At 44.6% G+C, this 24706-nt stretch overlaps 1 protein-coding gene across 2 annotated transcripts; it reads right to left on the reverse strand.

Moving 5' to 3' along the window:
* Nucleotides 1-379: 379 nt before the first annotated feature.
* LOC112075026 (cell death-inducing p53-target protein 1-like) lies at nt 380-10682 on the reverse strand. Of its 2 annotated transcripts, XM_024142078.2 has the most exons (6): nt 10542-10682; nt 7097-7157; nt 6389-6548; nt 5431-5574; nt 5017-5299; nt 381-649 (listed from the first exon to the last, which is right to left on the reverse strand). In XM_024142078.2, the coding sequence occupies exons 3-6, from the start codon at nt 6471-6473 to the stop codon at nt 538-540; spliced, it is 624 nt and encodes a 207-aa protein (XP_023997846.1). In that variant the 5' UTR covers nt 6474-6548; nt 7097-7157; nt 10542-10682; the 3' UTR covers nt 381-537. The 2 variants fall into 2 exon arrangements, with proteins under 2 accessions (XP_023997847.1, XP_023997846.1); XM_024142079.2 differs by lacking the exons at nt 7097-7157; nt 10542-10682 and adding an exon at nt 6949-6999 and having other exon boundaries at nt 380-649.
* Nucleotides 10683-24706: the final 14024 nt, after the last annotated feature.

Raw genomic sequence — 24706 nt, forward strand, 5'->3', positions numbered from 1 at the left:
CGGGCAAGAAGGAGTGGCTTTCGTAAAAGCATTTCACGGTCCTGGAGTGGCTACCCAGTCTCCGATAATCAACCCATAAAAAATCTTTGGAGGAGTTGAAATAGTCCGTGTTGCCCAGAGACAGCCCAAAACATCAACTGCTCAGAGGAAGCTAAATCTGACATGGAGGGAATGGGCCAACAATACCAAGCAACAGTGTGAGAAACCTATGTAGAGACTTAGCAGGAAAAGTTTGACCTCGTAGTCATCCTGCAACAAAGGCTATATAACAAAGTATTCGAGATAAACTTTTGTATTGACGCATACTTATTTTCACCATAATTTGCAAATAAATTCATTTAAAAAATCATACAATGTGATTTTCTGGATTTTCCCCCCTCATTTTGTCTGTCATAGTTGAAGTGTACCTATGATGAAAATTACAGGCCTCTCTCATCTTTTTAAGTGGGAGAACTTGCACAATTGGTGGCTGACTAAATACTTTTTTGCCCCACTGTGTATATATATATATATATACACGTGTCTGTCTGTTGGTGGTTAGCAGATACGCTTGTATGTGTAGATGTAGCCCTTGCAGTAAGGGCAGGTGTGTATCACATCCTTGAGATCATCAATCAGACAGGGAATCAAGCAGCAGCCCAGATCACACCTGTGGTAGAGGAGAGAGAAAATAAATGACGAAACAAACCACCAGAGAATACAGACCAAAATCAATAGTCTTATTATAGCTAACAACCCGCTGCTCGCCTTCATTTCATTCTGTGGTGTTTGGCCTGAAATCAAATATTTCCTGCCGTAGTATACTATTCTGTGTTTATACCATGGCATTGTTGAATACTCGTTTCTGATTGACTTGAAGGTCATTCTAGAGCGTGCATTATTTCCTTATGACGCATGGTAGAATTCAATGGCTACTTCATTCTTATATGTTCTATGCGTGAGCTGCTTTTGAAAGCAAAAGTTTAATTGAAAACATTGTCATTGTTGCATTCGATTTTCATAACAGCAAGCAGGACTGATGGTTTGGTTAGCTATACTAGCAAGTCTGTTTGGTTACTGAGGCAACTACTCTCGCTACAGTGTCTTCAGAAAGTATTCACACCCCGTGACTTTTCCAGATTTTGTTGTGTTACAGCCTGAACTTAAATTGGATTCAATTGAGATTTAATGAACAGATCGTACCCTTTTTTCTCTCTCCAATTTTCACCTAAAATGACCCAAATCTAATTGCTTGTAGCAAGGATATGCATATAATTGGTACCATTTGAAAGGAAATACATTGTTGCTGTGATAAAAGCCTTTTGTTGTTGTGCACTCATGGTATTTTTTTTACTGTAAATTGGGCAATGCAATTTAACACTCGCATCCGACCCGGAAGCCAGCCGCACCAATGTGTCGGAGGAAACACCATACACCTAGCGACCTGGTCAGCGTCCACTGCGCCCGGCCCACCACAGGAGTCACTAGTGCGCGATGAGACAAGGATATCCCTACCGGCCAAACCCTCCCTAACCCGGACGACGCTGGCCAATTGTGCGTCGCCCCATGGACCTCCCGGTCGCGGCCGGCTGCGACAGAGCCTGGGCTCGAACCCAGAGTCTCTGCCTTAGACCACTGCGCCACCCGGGAGGCCCAATCCAACATGATTTCTGTCACGCTCAAAACAACTTAACTTGGAAATCTGACTTCAGTGAGTTCAAGACAACTAGGAACTCTGGGGGGAAAAACGAGCCCCGGCTGTGGAATTAAGTTTTAAACAGTCATCCAACTCGGAATTGTAAGTCAGGAACTCGGGCCTCTTTCTAGAGCTACGACCTGAAGATCACTGACGTAATCATGATTCGACCTAGTTTTTTCCCCAAATTCCCAGTTGTCTTGAAGCAACATAAATCCAGAGAATGCCAGACTTTGATGACAAAATTTGCCCACAAAGGACCGCTGCGCCACCTTCCTGTTCAAGTGAGCACAGCATAACAAGGTGAGTCCACAAATGTGTTGTATGCTGCTGCATAAATTATGTAATATGCCAGGGAGATATGTATACAGTAGCTAAGAAAGTAATACTAAGTGCATGTTGTGTAGTAAGCTTGTGTAGTAGCCCATGTGCCTCACCCCATTTCACCTACTGCCCTGACTTTGTGGTGCACATGTGGACTATAACCTGTTTTAGAGAAATGTAATCATTGAATATTGTAAGACCTTTCATTGTCTGCTTATGTGCCCTTTATTTATCCTACAGTTCTGACTTGGTGTACAGAGAGATTACTGTAAGAACGGCCGATGTTCAGCACCTTTGAAATGTACTGCGGCAGAATTCAGAACAAATAGTTATATTGACTACGTCTGTCCTAGCGCACTGATTGTCTTAATCGAAATTACGGATTGCCTCTTATCCACTTATCGTCCCCTTATGCCACAGTTTGTACATCTCAATTGTCAGTAGAAACCACATTTGTTTAAGCAAGTCAGCCATATCAGCTATGTTTTTTAAAAGGCAGTAAATGGGGCTGAATGAACTGTTTTGCTGCCAGACAAGGCTCCACTGATAGCCAGCTGTAGCACAGGTAAGGTGTTGGGACTGCTGTTGGGATTCTGCTGTTAGGACAGCTTTATGTAGGCCCTAACGGTTTGTGGACACCATTTGTCACCTTTATAGTGCAATTAATTTATTGTTTAATGTTGTGGCTTTGCTGGCTTTGCTGGCTTGCACCCCCCCCCCCCAAAAAAAATGGTCCCTCAGTCGAGCAGTGAATTTCAAACACAGGTTCAACCACAAAGACCAGGGAGGTTTTCCAATGCCTCTCAAAGAAGGGCACCTATTAGTAGACGGGTAAAAAAAAAAAAAACAGACATTAAATATTCCTTTGAGCATGGTGAAGTTATTAATTACACTTTGGATGGTGTATCAACACACCCAGTCACTATAAAGATATAGGCGTCCTTCCTAACTCAATTGCCGGAGAGGAAGGAAACCGCTCAGGGATTTCACCATGAAGCGAATGGGTGACATTAAAACAGTTAGAGTTTAATGGCTGTGAGGATGGAGCAACAACATTGTAGTTACTCCACAATACTGACCTGATTGACACAGTGAAAAAGAGTTAGCCTGTACAGAATAAAAATATTCCAAAACATGCATACTGTTTGCAACAAGGCACTAAAGTAATACTGCAAAAATGTGGCAAAACAATTAACACTTTGTGTTCAAGAAAAAAAATTACCGAGTACCACTCTTCATATTTTCGAGCATAGTGGTGGCTCCATCATGTTATGGGTATTCTTGTAGTCATTAAGGACTGGGGAGTTTCAGGATAAAAATGAAACAGAATGGAGCTAAGCACAGGCGAAATCCTGGTTCAGTCTGCTTTCCACCAGACAGTGGGAGACAAAAATGGTGGTCTCGCAAAGATCAACAACCAATTTGACAGAGTTTGAAGAATTTAGAAAATAATAATGGGCAAATGTTGCACAATCCAGGTGTGGAAAGCTCTTCGAGACTTACCCAGAAAGACTGTAATCGCTGCTTCTACAAGGTATTGACTCAGTGGTGTGATTACTCATGTAAATTAAATATTTCTGTATTTCATTTAACCTCTTGACGATAGGGGTCAGATTTTTTATTTTATTTTAAATAACGTTCCCACGGTAAACGGACTATTTCTCAGGTCCAGATCGTAGAATATGCATATAATTTACAGATTAGGATAGAAAACACTCCAAAGTTTCCAAAACTGTCAAAATATTGTCTGTGAGTATAACAAAACTGATTCTGCAGGTGAAAACCTGAGAAAATCTAACCCGGACGTGATTTTCTTTCTTTTTTTATCTGTGTTTCCTGGCCCGTGTTTCTTCCATTTAAAGGGGTATCAACCAGATTACTTTTCCAATGGCTTCCTCAGGCTGTGACCAGGCTTTAGACATAGTTTCAGGCTTTTATTTTGAAAAACAAGCAAGATTTCTTAAAATAGTCAGGTGTCCTCTGATTACTTCCTGTGCGCGAGAGGGGTAGCTCCCATTTTCTTTTTCTCTCTTATTGATATAGGTTACGGTCCGGTTGAAATATTTCGATTATGTTTGTTAAAAACAACCTGAGGATTGATTATAAAAAACATTTTACATGTTTTACGAACATTACGGATACTTTTTGGAATTTTCGTTGAACGGAACGAGGCTTTGGTTTTCTGAACATAACGCGCAACCCAAATGGCGTTTTTTGTTATAAAGTAATATTTATCGAACAAAAAGAACTTGTGTAACTGGGAGTCTCGTGAGTGCAAACATCCGAAGATTATCAAAGGTAAGCGATTCATTTTATTGCTTTTCTGACTTTCGTGACCATGCTAATTTGGGGCTAGCTGTTCTAGCATTGATTGATACACTCACAAAAGCTTGGATTTCTTTCTCTGTAAAGCATATTTTCAAAATCTGACCACGATAGGTGGATAACAACAAGCTAAGCTGTGTTTTGGTATTTTACTTGTGATTGACATGATAGGTAAAATATTTTTAGTAATATTTTGCGCCCTGCAATTCAGCGGTTGTTTAGGAAAATGATCCCGTAGCGCAGAGAAGTTAACAAATTTGCTAACATTTCTAAAAACATGTTTTCACTTTGTCATTATAGGGTATTATGTGTAGATGGGTGAGAATAAAAAATAACACATTTAATACATTTTTAATTCAGGCTGTAACAAAATATTGAATAAGTCAAGGGGTATGAATACTTTCTGAAGGCACTGTACCTAGGAAACTTGTTAGCTACTTCAGTGGATGTTGAACACATTTCTACCTGCAAATGAACACATTTCTAGCAGCAACTGTGTTCAATTATAGCTATGGTGTGAAAGAGATAATCAACTCTGGGCTTTATGCGTTCTCTGGAAAAATAATGTAACTAACATGTCGTGGAACACACCTTCCAACGTTGTTTATTATTTTCCATAGAACGCATAGCCACTTGTTGGTTATCCCTTACATAACCTATATACAATGTAGTACACCAATTCTTCCTCTTACCCAACAAAGAAGCAGAAGAGGCAGAAGACAGCATTCATGAGGCCCACGCTGTGGTTGATGCGGGTGATGATGGGCTGCTGGCAGTGGTGACACACAGTCTGTACGGGTGCTGTCTGGAATATCTCCCCCTGTAGCACGGTCACTGTGGTAGCTGTCCCAGGGGGTGCCAGCACCGTGTGAGCCGTCTGACCTGCCACAGGCCCAAATTGAATGGGCCCCGGACCAAACTGCCCCGGGCCAAACTGCCCCGGGCCAAAGTGACCTGGCGGAGGGTAGAAGCCACCTGTAGAGTAAAAACACAAGGAGGTATGTACTGTTTATGTTCTGTATACAGGTGCTATGCCAAATGACATGTGTATGCATTTAGAGTCGCCCATCTTATTTCATTCCCCCTGTAGACCAGTGTATGCCTACCATGTGGTATGGGCATGGCCCCATCTCCTGGGACGTGTGGCGGCAAGAAGCCTGGCTGTAGCGTGGCCTCGTAGGGTGGAGGGCCATAGTCTGGAGGCAGGGAGGGCCCCTGAGGAGGACCCGTCGTTACAGGGGCCGCCGAGCCTGGGAGAGAAAACACAGACAAACAAGAAGGATTTATTAGTGAGCTTTCACAGCAATGATTGATTGAAGAAACATGACTTATGTTGGGCTTAAATCAAGTAAGGCATTTGCCCATTATTGAGAACATGCATCATCATCTGTTACTAGGTCCAGAATAGCCGCACTTGTGCTTTTTCATAGATTTACAATTCTCAAGGATTTGTTACGTAGTTGTAACAAATACACTTTGTTGATGACATTCCTTTGGCTGATCAAAACAGTATTTTGTTGTAAGGAAACCTGGGGTGGAAGGGGAGCCAGACAAATAAAGATTTGTTCACAGACAGGGCCTACTTTCAAGGTTTTCCTGGTGATGTTTCTCTAGGCCTTCCTCTAACCAGCCACACAAGAGCTGTTATGGGAGGCAATTATGCAAATTCACACCAGTTTCCCTACAGCTAGTCAGCTACAGTGCAAATACTAAATCAGCAGCCCAGTCAAAGAAACCAGATGGTATTTTGAAGTTCACAGGTATTCAAAAGGCACTAGCACATCTGAGCAAACTTATTGCAGGTGCATGGCAATAGTTGAACTTCATGAATGAAAAAGAAAACCGCACACTGCTCTTGATAGTATCACTGATCTTTAATAAGCTTACATATCGGCCTCACGGCCTTCGTCAGAGCTCTGATGAAGTTCACAGGTATGCCTGTGCGTGGTTCCTACCCTGGACTTCTGTCCTTTTGTAAAATAGTCTCTTTTTGTAGTCTTGCCCCAAACTAAATGTTTTTTCCTCCACATCATACAATAACAGACCATTATAGAATAATTGTACCCGGAACGGCTGGCTGTCCATTCTTCTCCTCGATAAGAGGGGCGCTGGGACCTCCGGGGTAGGGAGGAGGTGGGTCGCTGGACATGCTGGGTGGACCTTTGGATGGGGGGCCTGGGGTAGAAGCTCCACTCACCACTGGCCTTGGACTCACTCAGCCACTCTGTGAGAAGAACACGCACACAGGCCTATCAGTTCACTGACAGTCAGTTCAATACCCACACACTGCAACATGATACAGCAGCTGTCTCGCACTTCAGCTACTGATGCATTCAAATAAATGTACTTATCTGACAGTTTGTTTCAGTATTGACTCGTCTTGGTAGACCCTAGATCTTTTCAATCAAGTGAATTGGTATGATAAATATGATGGATGCAGACAACATTCAACAGTATTGCTGGATAACGCTGGGTTTAGGCTAGGGCTAGGCTACTGCCTCTGAGGCCTCTAGAATATTACATTTGCAGGGATTTAAGACAAAAACAATGGCAATTGCTTTCAATCCACCCTTTACCTAAATGTGTGTTAGATGATAAACATTAGTAATGTTAATTATCCTAACACACTCACGACAGCAAACATTAGGGAGTTTAGCAATGAGTTGGCAGTCTGACATTAAAACAGAAATGACCTCTTAAATCCGCCAATATTTACAGAAAAACAGAACCCATAGCAGCAGGGTGAAGAGAAGGGACATTAGTCATGATTACCTGCTGATGACAGTGGGGAGTTTCCACCTATAGAGCCTGCTCTTCTGTCAGGTCCAACAGCCTATAAGAAAAAGGGAGAGAGAAAAAAGATGACAAAAGTTTATTGCATGTGGTCCTATTTGGAAATTGCAATTGCTACTTTCTCAGGCAAATGAAAAACACTAACAGTATGCAGCCATTAACAAGTGCTAGGTTAATTATAGACAACTTGCTTCTCTCAAACATTGGCGCAATAACATTTAGTCTCCAAGATACTAACACATGCATGCCCATTAATCACAGTCGACTGCATCATGGCATTTCTATGACTTCAATTCATTCACCTGACAACACAAGCACTTACCCAAGACAATCTCAGTAGCCTTTAAATAAAACAAGCACATTGCCACACAAATGGAGCAGCAAAGCTGTCTTGTGTAACCAACTTAGCCTGTGTCAATAAGAAATTTAGCATAAAGAAGATTGACTGGCCAAATGACACAGGAGAAGCTGACAATATTGGAACAGTGAAGAACTAGATATCAAATTGTATTTGTCACATGCACCGAATACAACAGGTACCTTACCATGAAATGCTTACTTACAAGCCCTTAACCAACAATGCAGTTTAAAGAAAATACACCAAAAAAAAAAAAGATAGAATAACAAATAATTAAATTAAAGAGCCGCAGTAAATAACAATAGCGGGGCTATATACAGGGGGTACCGGTACAGAGTCAATGTGCGGAGGCAATGCAAATAGTCTGGGTAGCCATTTGATTAGCTGTTCAGGAGTTTTATGGCTTGGGGGTAGAAGCTATTTACAAGCCTCTTGGACCTAGACTTGGCGCTCCGGTACCGCTTGCCATGCGGTAGAAGAGAGAACAGTCTAGGACTAGGGTGGCTGGAGTATTTGACAATTTTTATCGCCTTCCTCTGACACCTCCTGGTATAGAGGTCCTGGATGGCAGGAAGTTTGGTTCTGGTGATGTACTGGGCCGTACGCACTACCCTCTGTAGTGCCTTGCGGTTAGAGGTCAAGCAGTTGCCATACCAGGCAGTGATGCAACCCGTCAGGATGCTCTCGATGGTGCATCTGTAAAACCTTTTGAGGATCTGAGGACCCATGCCAAATCTTTTCATTCTCCTGAGGGGGAATAGGTTTTGCCCTCTTCACGACTGACTGTCTTGGTGTGCTTGGACCGTGTTAGTTTGTTGGTGATGTGGACCCCAAGGAACTTGAAGCTCTCAATCTGCTCCACTACAGCCCCATCGATGAGAATGGGTGCGTGCTCGGTCCTCCTTTTCCTGTAGTCCACAATCTCCTTTGTCTTGATCATGTTGAGGAAGAGGTTGTTGTCCTTGCACTACACAGCCAGGTCTCTGACCTCCTCCCTATAGGCTGTCTTATCGTTGTCGGTGATCATGCCTACCCCTGTTGTGTCATCAGCAAACTTAAATGATGGTGTTGGAGTAGTGCCTGGCCGTGCAGTCATGAGTGAACAGGGAGTACAGGAGGGGACTGAGCACGCACCACTGAGGGGCCCCCGTGTTGAGGATCAGCGTGGCGGATGTGTTGTTACCTACCCTTACCACCTGGGGGCGGCCCATCAGGAAGTCCAGGATCCAGTTGCAGAGGGAAGTGTTTAGTCCCAGGGTCCTTAGCTTAGTGATGAGCTGAGGGCACTATGGTGTTGAACGCTGAGCTGTAGTTAATGAATAGCATTCTCACATAGGTGTTCCTTTTGTTCAGGTGTGAAAGGGCAGTGTGGAGAGCAATAGAGATTGCATCATCTGTGGATCTGTTGGGGCAGTATGCAAATTGGAGTGGGTCTAGGGCTTCTTGGATAATGGTGTTGATGTGAGCCATGACCAGCCTTTCAAAGCATTTCATGGCTACAGACGTGAGTGCTACAGGTCGGTAGTCATTTAGGCAGGTTACCTTAGTGTTCTTGGGCACAGGGACTATGGTGGTCTGCTTGAAACATGTTGGTATTACAGACTCATATGTCATCTCAGCAATGCAGCGCAATTAACTTGGCTACAGATTAGCCCAACACTTTCCCTAACAGACTCTACAACAACGTAAACCTCACCTGACTACTACACGTGTCTGAAAACAAACACAGCCTAGCCTTGGGAGCAGGACACTGCTATGCCACCAGCTGTCCAGTCCTGCCATCCATACTTAAGCCTACTAGGCTTCACTTTCCCAGGTCAGCTGACCAGGCCTGTGAGAGATCACTATGCATGTCAGGGCGTCTCTAATGTGAACATAAAATGATTAAGAGGCTGGCCCGCCTGCTCCAAAACAAACAGTCAGAATGCCAGACAGTGCAATAAAAATAAGCCTGTCAAATGACTTGGTAATCTAAGGCAGTGATAAGGCAGAGGAGAGCTATCCAACCAGTTAGTGAGTGTGATGTGAAGACTGATTAAGCTGGGGAAATTACAGGAATGTCCAGGGTATGATAGAAATAAAAATGTACAAATGCATGGCATCTGAATGTACGCCACAATTCTTTAAGAGCTAGGCTAAGTTAATACCCGTATTGTACCCAAGGCAACCTAGATGAGGCCAGGAATTTGCACTTGCGCTGTTTGGAAAGTAAGCATTTAAGCGTCGTACATTAGAACAGCATCAGAAATTCAGAATCAGAGTACAGAACACTTAGGTTTAAGGGACAYCCAGAGACGCTTCAGTCATGCACTTCATTATGTCTGGATGAGTTTGATTTAATCACAAACAGTTGAAACAGGCCTTCATTTGTTATAACATAACACTGAATTCCAACAAAGTAATTGAGGACCAATGATGGTGATGTTACAAAAAAACTGCCATTGCCAATTTATGTTTAAGTAGAATATGAATGAGCCATCATCATTTTCAATAATTTACCTTAAAAAAAACAACTAAACTACACTATTTTGTCATATGGAACTGAATCGGGGGGTGACATACAACAAAACAAGCATAGTTCTCTCTAGTGAGGCAACTTTCTAGAAAGCTTCATCCATCCTTTTCCTGAATCCTCTTGATATAGTAACGTTATTTACATAGATGATCCGCTCAACCCACCAAACACTCTTTACGTTTTGTAGCTAGCTATCTAGACATCGACACAGTTTATATCAAACATAAATTGCTAGCTCGTCGTTACTGCATTTAGGACTTGTTGACGTGAGAGAAGCCTTGATTTGACTGGACGTTTACATCAGCTAGCTAACGTTATACAACGGTCTGCCTAGTTAGTATAGTTGCTACTGTAGCTAGTTAGGTATCTAGTTAGATATTATTGTCATCAGTGAAAATGGAACATTTCAAAAGAACAGTCATGTAACGTTAGCTAGCTCACATAGAGTAACATCAGTTTAAAACTAAACGGAGATTAACGTTAGCTAGTTACGTTAGCTAGCTGATAGCCTCTCAAATATTGTTTCCTAGTTATCTCTACACGGGATTTACCTGATGTGTTGTCTCTTCCACACAATGAATTTGCGGTGATGACGATAGCTATATCCCAAGCCTGTTCGTAGGGAAGTCAAATGATGGCAACCGTTAGCTAGTCTGTTTATCATGAATCTACTCAACATCGCTCTTGTGGTGCTTTCACGACAACTGGGAACTCAGCGAAAAAAAACGAGGCCAAAGCACGACGACGGTGAGCTTCAGGTCGGAAAGTCGGAGCTCTAGAAAGATGCAGCGTTCAAAACTCGGAAAGAAATCAGTTAAATTCAGATGGGCTTTGTTGGCATGGGAAACATGTTTACATTGCCAAAGCAAGTGAAATAGTATTTACAGTGTTGTTTGTGCTCCACAGGTTGCCCTTTTCACATGGCAACGGCCACAAATCTCGCTGCTTTGATTGCACACTGCTGTATTTCGCCTAACAGATATGGGAGTTTATCAATGTTTGATTTGTTTTCAAAATCTTTGTGGTTCTGTGTGAAATATGTATCTAATGTGGTCATACATTTGGCAGGAGGTTAGGAAGTGCAGCTCAGTTTCCACCATTATTTTTGTGGGCACACAGTCTGTCTTCTCTCAGTAGCAAAAATCCAAGTCTGACTATGGCAGCCTCTCTCAGTAGCAAGGCTATGCTCACTGAGTCTGTAACGTACATAGTCAAGGTTTTTCTTAATTTTGGGTCAGTCACCGTGATAAGATATTCTGCCACTGTGTACTCTCTGTTTAGGGACAGATAGCGTTCCAATTTGCAAAAAAATTTGGGTTGATTCTTTCCAGTGTGTCAAGCAATTATCTTTTTGCTTTCTCATCATTTGTTTGGGTCGAATTGTGTTGCTCTTCCTGTGGGGTCTGTTTGTGAACAGAACCAGCTGGCTGAGGGGACTCTTCTGTAGGTATTTCACCTGTCTTTGTGAATGTCTCCACCCCCCTCCAGGTGTCACCCATCTTCCCCATGATCCCCTGTGTATTTATCCCTGTGTTCTCTGTTTCCAGTTTGTTTTAGTTTCGTCAAGCCTACCAGTGGTTTTCCCATCTGCTCGGGTCTCTCGATTGTTCCACTTTCCTAGTTTTCCTGGTGTTGACCATTCTGCCTGCCGTCCTGTACCTTTGCCCCACCCTTCTGGATTACTGACCTCTGCCTGCCCTTGACTGTTAAGTAATCTGTAAATGTAGTGCAGAGGCTATCTTCTAGGCTTGATGTGCATTCCCCGTAATACACTCATGTCCCTCGTGGACTGGCTGGTACTGTACATGAAACATCCTCCATTCAGGCTGTAAAGGCATCATTTTCCTCCTTAACTAGCTACATTGACAAGAATGCTAGAGAAAACACACATATGTTCTGACACCGGTGGCTGAATGCGTTGTGCAACATCCTAAATTGCCAAAAAATAAAATCAGATAGTGAGTGTGATGTGAACACTGATTAGGCTGGGGAAATTACAGGACTTTCAAGGGTAGGACAAAATAAGAATATACAAATGCATGGCATCTGAATGTATGGCACAGTTCTATAAGAGCTAGGCTAAGTTATCTGTATTTAGCCCAAGGCAACCTAGATGAGGTCATGAGTTTGCACTTTACAGTTTAATCTAACAGAACATGCATTTAGGCCTCATGCATGATTAGAACAGATTTAGAATCAGAGTACAGAACAATTAGGCTATTATGTCTGGATGAGTTTGATTAGATCACAAACAGTTGCTATAACTTTACCTTGACATCCAATTAGTGAGCAACAAAGTAATTGAGGATCAATGTTGACACCATGGTGGAAAATTGTGTTTCATAAAGAATGTATGCATAATTTCCCTGTTTTTTTTCTGCCTTTTCCACTCCACTCTCACTCCAATATCACATAGCATCGTTTAGTGATAGTTCGCACTTAAACACTATGGCAAAATATTCACGTTACATGTCTCACATTCACCAAGTTAGCATGTAGGCCTATCCTCTTCAAACCTTATGTTCTGGGGAGTTTGGCGTATCAAACAGAGAAGACAGCGTACAAGATGTTGATACTCATGTGATACAGGCCTACCCACTAGCCAGAGCATGTAGGGATGCCTCCTGCTGGCTGGCATTTGAAAACCACTTGGAGATCTAGGTCCTTGCCCAATTCCGTTTCTCCCCTTCTCCCTGTGGGCACTCGCAACACAGGCTGTTCTCTGATATGAAAATCAGCATGTGGAACTTGATCTTCTGAGGGTGATCATTGTATGCGTGTTCCATGCATATTTCTGATGATCTTTATCATTGCTGATTTTTGAAAGTATTTCATCCCTGGGCTTTTCTCCCATACAAACACACTGAAACTTGACATAGGCCCCTGCGCTGTGGCAATGATACAAACACAATCAGCCTGAAACTAAATACACACAAGAGAAAAGGTATTTGAGTTATACCAATGACTGCCTGGTTCTTTCCATGAATAGAGTGCCTTTTTGCATCACTTTGATATTATTTAACTAGGCAAGTCAGTTAAGAACTAATTCTTATTTACAATGACAGCCTACACGCTGGGTTTGTGCACCCTATGGAACTCACAATCACAGAGAGCCCCACAATTAAGTAGAAATTGTGCACCAATATTCAATTATTAAAGCCTGTGATATTAAATGACATGCCCTTTTATATAAACCACATAGAACATTTAATAAATTTGATTTATATATATAAAACTGGCTAAAGTACCAGAAATCTGCATTTTGACATGTCCCATGGCATGTTTTACTGAGTTCTAGGACAATTTTAACCCACTTAATCCCCACATTTTCCAAAGTTTCCACCATCATTGTAAAGCCCTAGTTATTTTGATGCGTCGACAGATATTTCTGAAGGCTGTTATTTATTTAATGTGATTAATGATTCATGTATGTTTGTCCCTCATTTTAAGTTCAAGTCTGTTTTATTTATTTTATATTTTTTTATTTAACTGATGATTAAGCTCGTCATCAACATCCGGCGCCGGAAAGAGATGGCCGCCTCGCTTCGCGTTCCTTGGAAAATATGCAGTATTTTGCTTTTTTATGTGTTATTTCTTACATCGGTACCCCAGGTAATCTTAGGTTTCATTACATACAGTCGGGAGGAACTACTGAATATACGATTAACGTCAACTCATCATCGTTCCTACCAGGAATATGACTTTCCCGAAACGGATCCAGTGTTTTGCCTTCCACCCAATACAATGGATCTGATCCCAGCCGGCGACCCTGTGCGACGCCGTAAAAGGGGCAAACGAGGCGGTCTCGTGGTCAGGCTTCGGAGACGGCACATCGCGCTCCACTCCCTAGCATACTACTCGCCAATGTCCAGTCTCTTGACAATAAGGTTGATGAAATCCGAGCACGGGTAGCATTCCAGAGAGACATCAGGGATTGCAACGTGCTCTGCTTCACGGGAACATGGCTAACTCAAGAGACGCTAACGGAGTCGGTGCAGCCAGCTGGTTTCTTCATGCATCGCGCCGACAGAAACAAACATCTTTCTTGGTAAGAAGAGGGCGGGGGGTATGCCTTATGATTAACGAGACGTGGTGTGATCATCATAACAACACACAGGAACTCAAGTCATTCTGTTCACCTGATCTAGAACTCCTCACAATCAAATGTCGACCGCATTATCTACCAAGGGAATTCTCTTCAATCATAATCACAGCCGTATATATTCCCCCCCAAGCAGACACATCGATGGCCCTGAACGAACTTTATCTGACTCTTTGTAAACTGGAAACCACACACCCTGAGCTGCCATTCATCGTAGCTGGGGATTTTAACAAGGCTAATCTAAAAACAAAACTCCCTAAATTCTATCAGCATATCGATTGTGCTACCAGGGCTGGGAAAACCCTAGATCATTGTTATACTAAATTCCGCGACGCATATAAGGCCCCTCCCCCGCACCCCTTTCGGAAAAAGCTGACCACGACTCCATTTTGTGATTCCAGCCTACAAACAGAAACTAAACAACAAGCTCCGCGCCTCAGTCTGTTCAACGCTGGTCCGACCAATCTGAATCCACGCTTCATAACTGCTTCGATCACGCGGATTGGAATATGTTCCGCATTGCGTCCAACAACAATATTGACGAATATGCTGATTCGGTGGAGCGAGTTCGATTAGGAAGTGCATTGACGATGTCGTACCCACAGCAACGATTAAAACATTCCCAAACCAGAAACCGTGGATTGACGGCAGCATTCGCGTGAAACTGAAAGCACGAACCACTGCCTTTAACCAGGGCAAGGTGACCGGAAGCATGACCGAATACAAACAGTGTAGCTATTCTCTCCGCAAGGCAATCAAACAGGCTAAGTTCCCAGTACAGAGACAAAATCGAGTCGCAATTCAACAGCTCAGACACAAGAGGTATGTGGCAGGTCTACAGTCAATCACGGATTACAAAAAGAAAACCAGCCCCGTCGCGGACCAGGATGTCTGCTCCCAGACAGGCTAAACAACTTTTTGCCCGCTTTGAGGACAATACAGTGCCACTGACACGGCCCCCTACCAAAACCTGCGGGCCTCCTTCACTGCAGCCGAGGTGAGTAAAACATTTAAACGTGTTAACCCTCGCAAGGCTGCAGGCCAGACGGCATTCCCAGCCGCGTCCTCAGAGCATGCGCAGACCAGCTGGCTGGTGTGTTTACGGACATATTCAATCAATCCTTATCCAGTCTGCTGTTCCCACATGCTTCAAGAAGGGCCACCATTGTTCCTGTTCCCAAGAAAGCTAAGGTAACTGAGCTAAACGACTACCGCCCGTAGCACTCACTTCCGTCATCATGAAGTGCTTTGAGAGACTAGTCAAGGACCATATCACCTCCACCCTACCGGACACCCTAGACCCACTCCAATTTGCTTACCGACCCAATAGGTCACAGACGACGCAATCGCAACCACCACTGCAACACTGCCCTAACCCATCTGGACAAGAGGAATACCCATGTGAGAATGCTGTTCATCGATTACAGCTCAGCATTTAACACCATAGTACCCTCCAACTCGTATCAAGCTCGAGACCCTGGGTCTCGACCCCGCCCTGTGCAACTGGGTCCTGGACTTCCTGACGGGCCGCCCCCAGGTGGTGAGGGTAGGTAACACATCTCCACCCCGCTGATCCTCAACACTGGGGCCCCACAAGGTGGCGTTCTGACCCTCTCCTGTACTCCCTGTTCACCCACGACTGCGTGGCCATGCACGCCTCCAACTCAATCATCAAGTTTGCGGATGACACTACAGTGGTAGGCTTGATTACCAACAACGACGAGACGGCCTACAGGGAGGAGGTGAGGGCCCTCGGAGTGTGGTGTCAGGAAATAACCTCACACTCAACGTCAACAAAACAAAGGAGATGATTGTGGACTTCAGAAACAGCAGAGGGAGCACCCCCCTATCCACATCGACGGGTCAGTAGTGGGAGAAGGTGGAAAGTTTTAAGTTCCTCGGTGGTACACATCACGGACAAATTGAATTGGTCCACCCACACAGACAGCGTTTGTGAAGAAGGCGCAGCAGCGCCTCTTCAACCTCAGGAGGCTGAAAGAATTCGGCTTGTCACCAAAAGCACTCACAAACTTCTACAGATGCACAATCGAGAGCATCCTGTCGGGCTGTATCACCGCCTGGTACGGCAACTGCTCCGCCCACAACCGTAAGGCTCTCCAGGGGGTAGTGAGGTCGCAGAACGCACCACCGGGGGCAAACTACCTGCCCTCCAGGACACCTACACCACCCGATGTCACAGGAAGGCCATTAAAGATCATCAAGGACAACAAACCACCCAAGCCACTGCCTGTTCACCCCGCTATCATCCAGAAGGCGAGGTCAGACAGGTGCCATCAAAGCAGGGACCGAGAGACGAAAAACAGCTTCTATCTCAAGGCCATCAGACTGTTAAACAGCCACCACTAACATTTAGCGGCCGCTGCCAACATACTGACTCAACTCCAGCCACTTTAAAAATGGGAATTGATGGAAATTATGTAAAAATGTACCACTAGCCACTTTAAACAATGCCACTTAATATAATGTTTACATACCCTACATTACCGCTGGCATTACAATGCCACTTAATATAATGTTTACATACCCTACATTACCCATCTCATATAGTATACTGTACTCTATATCATCTACTGCATCTTGCCATGCCGTTCTGTACCACCACTCATTCATATATCTTTATGTACATATTCTTTATCCCTTTACACTTTATGTGTGATAAGTAGTAGTTGTGGAATTGTTAGGTTAGATTACTTGTTGGTTATTACTGCATTGTCGGAACTAGAAGCACAAGCATTTCGCTACACTCGCATTAACATCTGCTAACCATGTGTATGTGACTAATAAAATTTGATTTGATTTGATTTTGTCATCTGGAAGCTCGTCATCTGGAACTTAGCCAAATATGGTCTACCTACCGGTTTATTGAAACTCTACACTCAAGCTGTTGTGATATGTTGAATTTGATTACTGTAAGCAATTATTGCAAGGCACATTATGATGCAAAACCAGGTATAAACAGAGATGAACAAGAAAGTAAGGCTTTGAGAAAATGTACTTGAGACCTGTTCTAGAGTTTTCTCCCAGGGGCCCTGGCATGTATGTCTCTGCATGTCTTTGTCAATAAAACATCTAATACTCTGAAAGCCATCTTGATCTTTCTTTATTATTGATTACCCCGAGACCTTCACTGTCATCGAAAGTAACATGATAATTATTGTTTGTACAGAACTGAAAAAGTGATATGTAGCCTCATATCTTTCTTATAATGTTCCATTTTGCTTCAATAATAAGCGAGTCAGAGATGTCCTTCCTGTTCTTTGGGAGATGTAGGCATATTTTCAGTCCTACGGAACAGACAGTTATGAACCACCAGCTCCATTTCCTTGCACAGCATGAGAGGAATTAGTGGGTGGGTGCGAGCCAAAGAAAACCTCCTGATACAGTGCAGCTCTGAAGCAGACTATCCACTGAGTCTTCTCTCTTGCTCAGAGCACTCTCAGTTTCACTACCCCAGATGGCCTCTCACAGTCTTTCTCAGACAGCTACTGTTAGAATACTCAGTAGACACTTGAGAGCAGCTGAGCCCACAACCCTGTACCATAACAGTGCCATGTTATTTTAAAGCTTGGATCTCTGTTTGTAAAACATTCATTGGAGACTTGTGCATGTAAAAGTAACAAATTAGAGAAAACAGTAACCCGCTATGTAAAGAGAGGATTATGCTATTGTTGCCGTTGGCCCTAGGATTTCCCAGACTCCCACTGTTTCCTGAGAGAGAATAACCTTAACTTAATTCCGCCCTCTGTTGAAGATACAATAATTATATACATCATGCTAGGGGTCAAAACAACAAAAACATTCACTTCAACACACAGACAATGTGAAAGAAAACGGTTGAAATAGGTGTCTCGTTGGAGGTTTGCGATTATTTATATAGAATGAATTTGTATAATGTTGCAAAGCAATGGCTCCATGCCTAAAATGTCCACTAGAGAGCACTGTCCACAATGCATAACTATAGCCAGAAGTCTCCTCCTCAGAAGACACATTTAGTCTACCACTCTGCACTCAAATGCAACTATTTCCCCTGCATCTTAGGTGCAGATAATATGTACAATTTTATGCTGTTTTACCTCTAATGAGATATTTGTTTTTAGAGCATTCTGTATGTTTCTGTTTCACCTGTTGCATTTTAGTCATTAGGCCTACTGTAAGTTTTCCCATGCATTCAAACTTAAACAATAGTGAAGTTCCAGGCACACAAGTTATAACAACAAAGTACTGCTGTTGGCAGAGTAGACACTCCCTTGTTCTCTGACAAGTTTTTACATCCCATAGTCTGAGCCAAGTTTAGAGGCCAACCAACCCAATCTCTCCTTTTCTATCACACTCCCTGTGATTGGTGAACTTGATCGCAGTTTCCATGTGTTTATTGCCAGATAGATTTGATGTTGCTATATTAAGAAGGTTGTTACTATGTTTGGTTTTGCAGTAGGATACATATTGACACACTGTCCAGAAATAACTTGTTACATAGACTACAGTAGACTACTAATTCATGTTTTAGTACTAATAAGAAGAGGCTGCTGTAACATGTTGAACCAGCAAAACCAGCTGTAAAGTACCCTCCCTGTCGGACTCTCCCAAACCTGCATGCCGGTGCTACAATTACTACAACTACTACACTGAAGCATGACTGGTGTTCAGAGTGAGATTGTTTCAGCAGACAAGGGGGTGAGGGGTCAGTCACATGCATGAATGGAATGAATGAAAGGGAGTGTTGTCTGTCCCACCAGAGCGTTATGAAAGGACATTTCTCTCTACCTGTGTTCCTGTCTGTTTCGTTTCACTGGAACACTACGTTTCTGTTCCCAGATCAGTCTGTGTGATGAGAGACGGGGCACACTGCAGTGCTCTTATGTAACAATGAGCTGGGGGAAGGGGAGAGGGAGGGAGAGCAAGAGACAGAGAGAGAGAGAGGAAGGGACAGAGGGAGGGAGAGGGTGGGAGTCATGGTGGAAAGAAAAGTGTCTTCTCCCCATCCGTTGAGAGTTGAACAGTCCTATTCCTCCCATTTGCACGAGCAAATGTGAGATGTAATCAGCAGTCCCACAGCAGAAACGATAGATGCTCATGGTGTGTGTGTGTGTGTGTGTGTGTGTGTGTGTGTGTGTGTCAATATGATCATTCCCTTTATGCAGTAGACTAAATGCGACATGTTAATGCCATAGTAACAGAGGGGCTTACGCGTGATAAACATAGCTCTTTTCTTCCTCCTCGTTGCTGTAATCTCTACCTCCCTCTCGCTTATTGTACATTCTAATATTTTCACACAAGTGACTTACTACTCGCGGATTGACTCTCAATACAGAGGAGGTGAGAGTTGCCGAATGAGGGAGAGCAGTTACAAGTGGATAACGCTCTTATCTAATATTCTCTCCCGATGATGTGGCGTGATGTCTCATTTATTCTCAAGACACCGCAGGGATATGTTCATTGATACATGTAGTGACCATATTGTGGTGTCAGAGATACAGACTCCCAAAAAGAGTGCTCCGCTTCTAGAGATTCAGTTATATGGCGCTGCATACTTCAGTAACTCATAGCAGGCTGAAAACTCTTCCACGAGACTCCACATAATATAGTTAGGGTCGTGGTCGAGTTTTGTCTCCGATGTGGTGCTGACTAAACAGCTTGGTTGGCTCACAATCCAGACGGATCTATCCAACTTGAGATGTTTGAGCTGTTGGGTCTACAGAGGTAATATGGCATGTGTCACCCTGGCATATTCCAATTTAGCATGTAATTTCTATATAGCTCTCATGCATGCATCACAATAAGATGTTTGGCTGGGCGACCATCATGCTCACGCATGCTAGCTCATCAGTTTTGTGGATCTGGGCGCGTGTCTTTCCCTGGGCATTGTTGCAGTTTGGGGTGTCATACTCGGCTAGCGCGTGGCTTGGTAGACTGAGACGTCAATTAACATTCAAGTATATCAATCATTTATTTATTTGGTCATAGTTGCGTTTGTTTATTGGCATGTTTTTGTCAAGTTAGACAAACAATAGGGTGTGTAAATTTGTGAGGCCTTTGTTGTGAGTTGGGTACATATTCTCTAGTTCTTGGTTTTGTGAGTATGCTGACCTGATGCTTAGATCGTGCTTAAGAGAGATGTTGGGCAACTTGATAATGTTGTGTAATTAAAACTTGATTTGATGGACGGGCGAGCTCCTCCCGAGTTGGATAGATAGTGTACGATGTCTAACCGAAGGCATGGAACGTGAGGTGGGGGCTCACTCTTTTTCGGCATAAAGGACTGTACATAGTGATAATATGTTCTCTTCTTTATCCTACGTATTCTGATAAGTAATTGCTGCCGCGATTGGTCCCTGGACTATGTTTCACAGAGGTGGGTAGATCAACCTCCACACGATCTAGGAACTGAATCCTCCTTTCTGATCGCATAGTGTTAGTATTGATGTGAGTACTCCTGTGGTGCACGCTCGGGTATGCTGCATCTTTCGGTCATTTTGATCTGCCGTGGTGTGCTATTGTGGAAGGGCACAGATGCGGAGCAATCGATGAGGAGGCCAGATAGACATCGGGTTGTTGCAAGCAACGTGTGGTTTTAGACGTCTGGAAAGCAGTTTACAACATCAACAGACAGACGAATATACTTGTTCCATGTTTTACCCGGGAAGCACGTAACTGCAGGTGAACTCTCATACGGCTCCCGGTTAACCGGCGCATCCTCTCGTGGTGATGATAAGCCGTGCTTGTCAGCAGATTCTCATACAGGAGCTGGGATCTCGGACTGGTGGAGGATGTGACGGATTAGCTTTAGGTACTAATGCACCGGGCTGAGGTACTCGGCTTGCTACAGAGTAGTGAGGCAGGCTCGACTTACCCTCTCGGGGCGTGGGCGTTTGCCTCAGGACACACTCAGGGAGCTATACGAAGGACGATCTGATACAGACACATAATCTTTGTTACAGGGGTTGGTCACAGAGACGTGTGAAGGGTTGTCGGGGAATGACTCATCGATTTGTTCTCCAGTCTGTCGGATAAGACAATCAGGCCAAGATAGGGAACCACGGCCCACACAAACACAGGAAGACGAGGGGAGGGAAGAGAGATTGCGGAGAGAGGGAGAGAGAGAGGAGAGAGAGAGGGGAATAGGAAGAGGCGGTAGATGAGCGGCTCAGTGGCCGTAGATATTCATGCACAGCGCCGTGTCGGACAAGATAACTAAGTGCTTTTTAGTGTAAAGACAGGGTTATCGTGCTGCTGGCCGGCGGGCTGAATAGGTCTCGATTCCGGAGGTGTCTGCGTGCCTTGTGCGCTCGTTTCCCTAGTTCCATTCTAGATAGCTACACTCTCTGTCGATTGGAGAAAGTAGGTTCCGATATCTAGATGGAGTTAAGAAGACATGTCCTCTCAAGCGGTGGCCCTTATACACAACGCTTATCTGCTTCGCTTCCGCGGTGACGCGTTACCCTCCCAGTCTAAGCCATGGTACTTGGAATCCGCGTCTCCCATCCATATGCTCGAAGTTCAAATCACGAGTTGAACAGTAAAATGTTGTGGTCTCTGGGGCTCATACGGACACTCAGATCGAAGCTGGGGCGGGGGAACGCTGGTTTCCAGGACCCCTTGGCGCTAGCACTTTTTGGTTTTACGGGTCGGGTTTAAGGGCGGTCTCATGCCTGGAAACATTGCTTACGCCTCACCGGTATTTTTGTGGACACCATGTAGAAGGGGGAAGGGCGGGATATGTTCTTCTCTCGACCCTATAGTGGTGGGCCAGGTACGCCTTAGTTTTATAGCTCTTCGAGGCACCGGAGATCTGGCCACTCACTTGCTCTCTTTATTGGCCTTTGCCTTTTAAATTACCAGAAGGAAACAGCTGTGGAAGGGGATGTATCGTTGATGATCCTGGTGTCTTGATCGCGCGATCCCTGTCCTTATCTCTTGCATTACATGGACCTTTGTCGGAGGGAGCCAAGGCATGTGTTTAGTTCTGACACCGGGATGCGGAGACCATGATTGGATATGTAATCCTCGTGTGCATATAGGCCACACGCTGATGAGTTTTGCCCTAGCTGTGTTATAACGGCTTCGCGGCTAGGCTTCGACCGGAGCTGGCGGATTTCAGGTGTTGTTTTAGTTCTTTTTCAGTGCGGTTTCTATGTCCCTTGCGCATGGCCGACCTGCGGTCAACACTGCCCCGCGCGAGAGAGGGGCAGTGACAGGTTTCGGCATTGAATGGATTTTGTGCGCGCACGATTAGGTGTGTGGTGGCGTGTGGGTCTTCTGGTTTTTTTTCTAAAGACCCTCTCTTGGATGGTTAAGTTCTCGTTGCGTATGCCTGCGGTGTTATGTCAATGTCTTGTTAGCTTCTCTATGGTTGAGTTACGCTCACAATTCGGGTTGCCTCAGTGGCAGCCACGGGATCTCTCTCCGTTGATTTGGACGTGTAGTGTTAGGTTTACAGCCCTGGATCTTTCCAGTACAGAGTCCGAGGTCAACTGTTCCCTCCGCTCACGCTGTCAATATTTCACAGGTGCATTCACGCATGGAGCAGTGTTTTTTTTCTGGCCCACACGCGTGTCGCGACTTCCCCTCTTCTGGGTTGGGGTTGGGTCTGTGCACGATTTTCTTTTTCTGGGATGGCTATAGGCTGATTCTTGGCTCACTCCTCTGCTTGGGTCGTAGTCTGTGCCGGGTATTTGCTCGCTTCGTTTTGGGTGCGCAAGATGTTGGTGGGCTTTCCTTACGGGAGAGCATTCTCCATTCCCGATCACGTCTCTTTATAGATAGTTTTGTTTGCTTTCCAGAATGGGATTCTTCTTCATAGGGTTATCTGGTTGCGGCCGTTCGTCGACAGTCACCTTGGTATGGGATCCATTTTTACGGTTCACCCCGTGCCTGGCGGCTGGCCGCGAATCGCACAGTCTTGTTTCTCTGCCAGAGCTGTGAGAGGCTAGGCTGAGTAAGATCCTGAGTTCTCCCTCAACGTTGACTCGATTTGGCTTCTGTCCTAAGTATTTAGGTTGCTGCCAAACGACGAGTCGTCGCCTTGGCACGCATGTAGCTTGCGTGCCCGGGTCCAGCGCTGGTTTCTTCACTCGGGGGCCCGTGCGCCCCGTGTCTGTTTCGTTGGTCTTTTGCTTCTTGGGTATTCCGCTTTCGCGCCGCTCTACGGATAGGTGTTTGAGCCTCCTTGTTTGTGCCCTTTTTTTGAAACTACCTTCTTTGTGTTCAATCGGATTTTGGTCTTGCTTCCTTCGTGTGAGTTTTGTTTCTCTTTTCGTTTGTGTGTTGCTTTTTTTTCTCTTCTTTGCTTGAGTGTTAGCCGTCTGTTACTCGCGTTTGTGAGTTGTGGTTCTGTTCACAGTCTATTTAGGATGTGTTCAACTTCCCAGTGTGTTTGGCTGTGCTCTCATCTTTGTTTTCTGTCTCCTGGTGCCTCTCTGTCTTCTTGTTCGCTGGTGCCTTCCTTGTATATCTGTAATTTTGCCATTGCTGATCGTTGCTTCTGTTGGTTGTGGTGCCCTGCCGTGGTTGGCCGCGCCGTTCCCTTCTCCTTCCTCCTGGATTTTGGTTGAGTTATTTATGTTGTGTGTTTGTTCTGGCCACTTGCTTGCACTTGTCATGTACAGGTAGTCGATTTTGCTGCGCTGCCCTTGCGTCTGTCAGTTCTCTTCGTTCTTTTGCGCACCTCCGCTGCTTTTGGTTTGGGTATGTCTTGGCGCTTTTTTTTCGGTCTGCATGCTCTTGCGGCCTGGTGCGCGTGGCGGGTGGTCGCCTGTGCTTGCTTTTGTCCACTGTTGGCGCCCTTCGGTTGCCCTCTTCCCGGTGTTCTCTGTCTTCTCCTGTTTTCTTTTCCTTTTCTTTTTCTCTTTTTTCTTTTCCTCCCTTCTCTTCTGTCTCTTTCCCCTGCCGTGGTTGGGTGGTGTGTCTTTTGCTATTTCTCTTGTTTCCTTTCCCTTCTGGACGTCGGTGTTCATCTCTTTTGCGCTTTTGCCATCTGGTGGATCCGTCTTTCTTTCATTCCTTCCTTCTGTGGGTGTGTGTTTTTGTGTTGGCCCGGTGTGACGCCTTCAGGTGCTTGTCCGTGTTGCGGATTGCTGTGGTGAGTGCCGTCCGAGGATGGCGGAGGAAGGTCTGGTCTGTTATTCTCCGCTCCTTGCTCTCTGTCCTTTCCGTATGTCATGCTTCCCCCTATGACGCTTATCGGTTTTACCTGAACTTCCGTTTCTTTTCCCTGGATTTTCTGCTGTTTTATTTTGTAGTTTATGCGTTGGTTCAGGGTGTGTTTACGAGCAATGCAACCAAGACGTTAGATTGCTTCCCCGTCTTGTACTGCTCGGGCATGGTTTCCACTATCCCGATCTCCATATTCCCGACCATTGTTGGGTTAGCTCTCCTCACAAGATGCTATTGTTTATGTGCGAGTCATTGTTTTGGCATATGCTGTCGATGTCTGCAATTCAGATAAGCTGTTTTTGGAAACTTGTGAAGAAAGCATGAAAGTGATATGTCGAGCATACAGGAGTCTTCGAGAGTCGCCCTGGAGTGAATCAGCAGACAAGTGGGTGACAGGTGTGGGGAGAAAAGGTGACCACGAAACATGAATGAAGAAGGGAG

The sequence above is a fragment of the Salvelinus sp. IW2-2015 genome, unplaced genomic scaffold, assembly GCF_002910315.2.
Source record: "Salvelinus sp. IW2-2015 unplaced genomic scaffold, ASM291031v2 Un_scaffold2944, whole genome shotgun sequence".
Lineage (NCBI taxonomy): Eukaryota > Metazoa > Chordata > Actinopteri > Salmoniformes > Salmonidae > Salvelinus > Salvelinus sp. IW2-2015.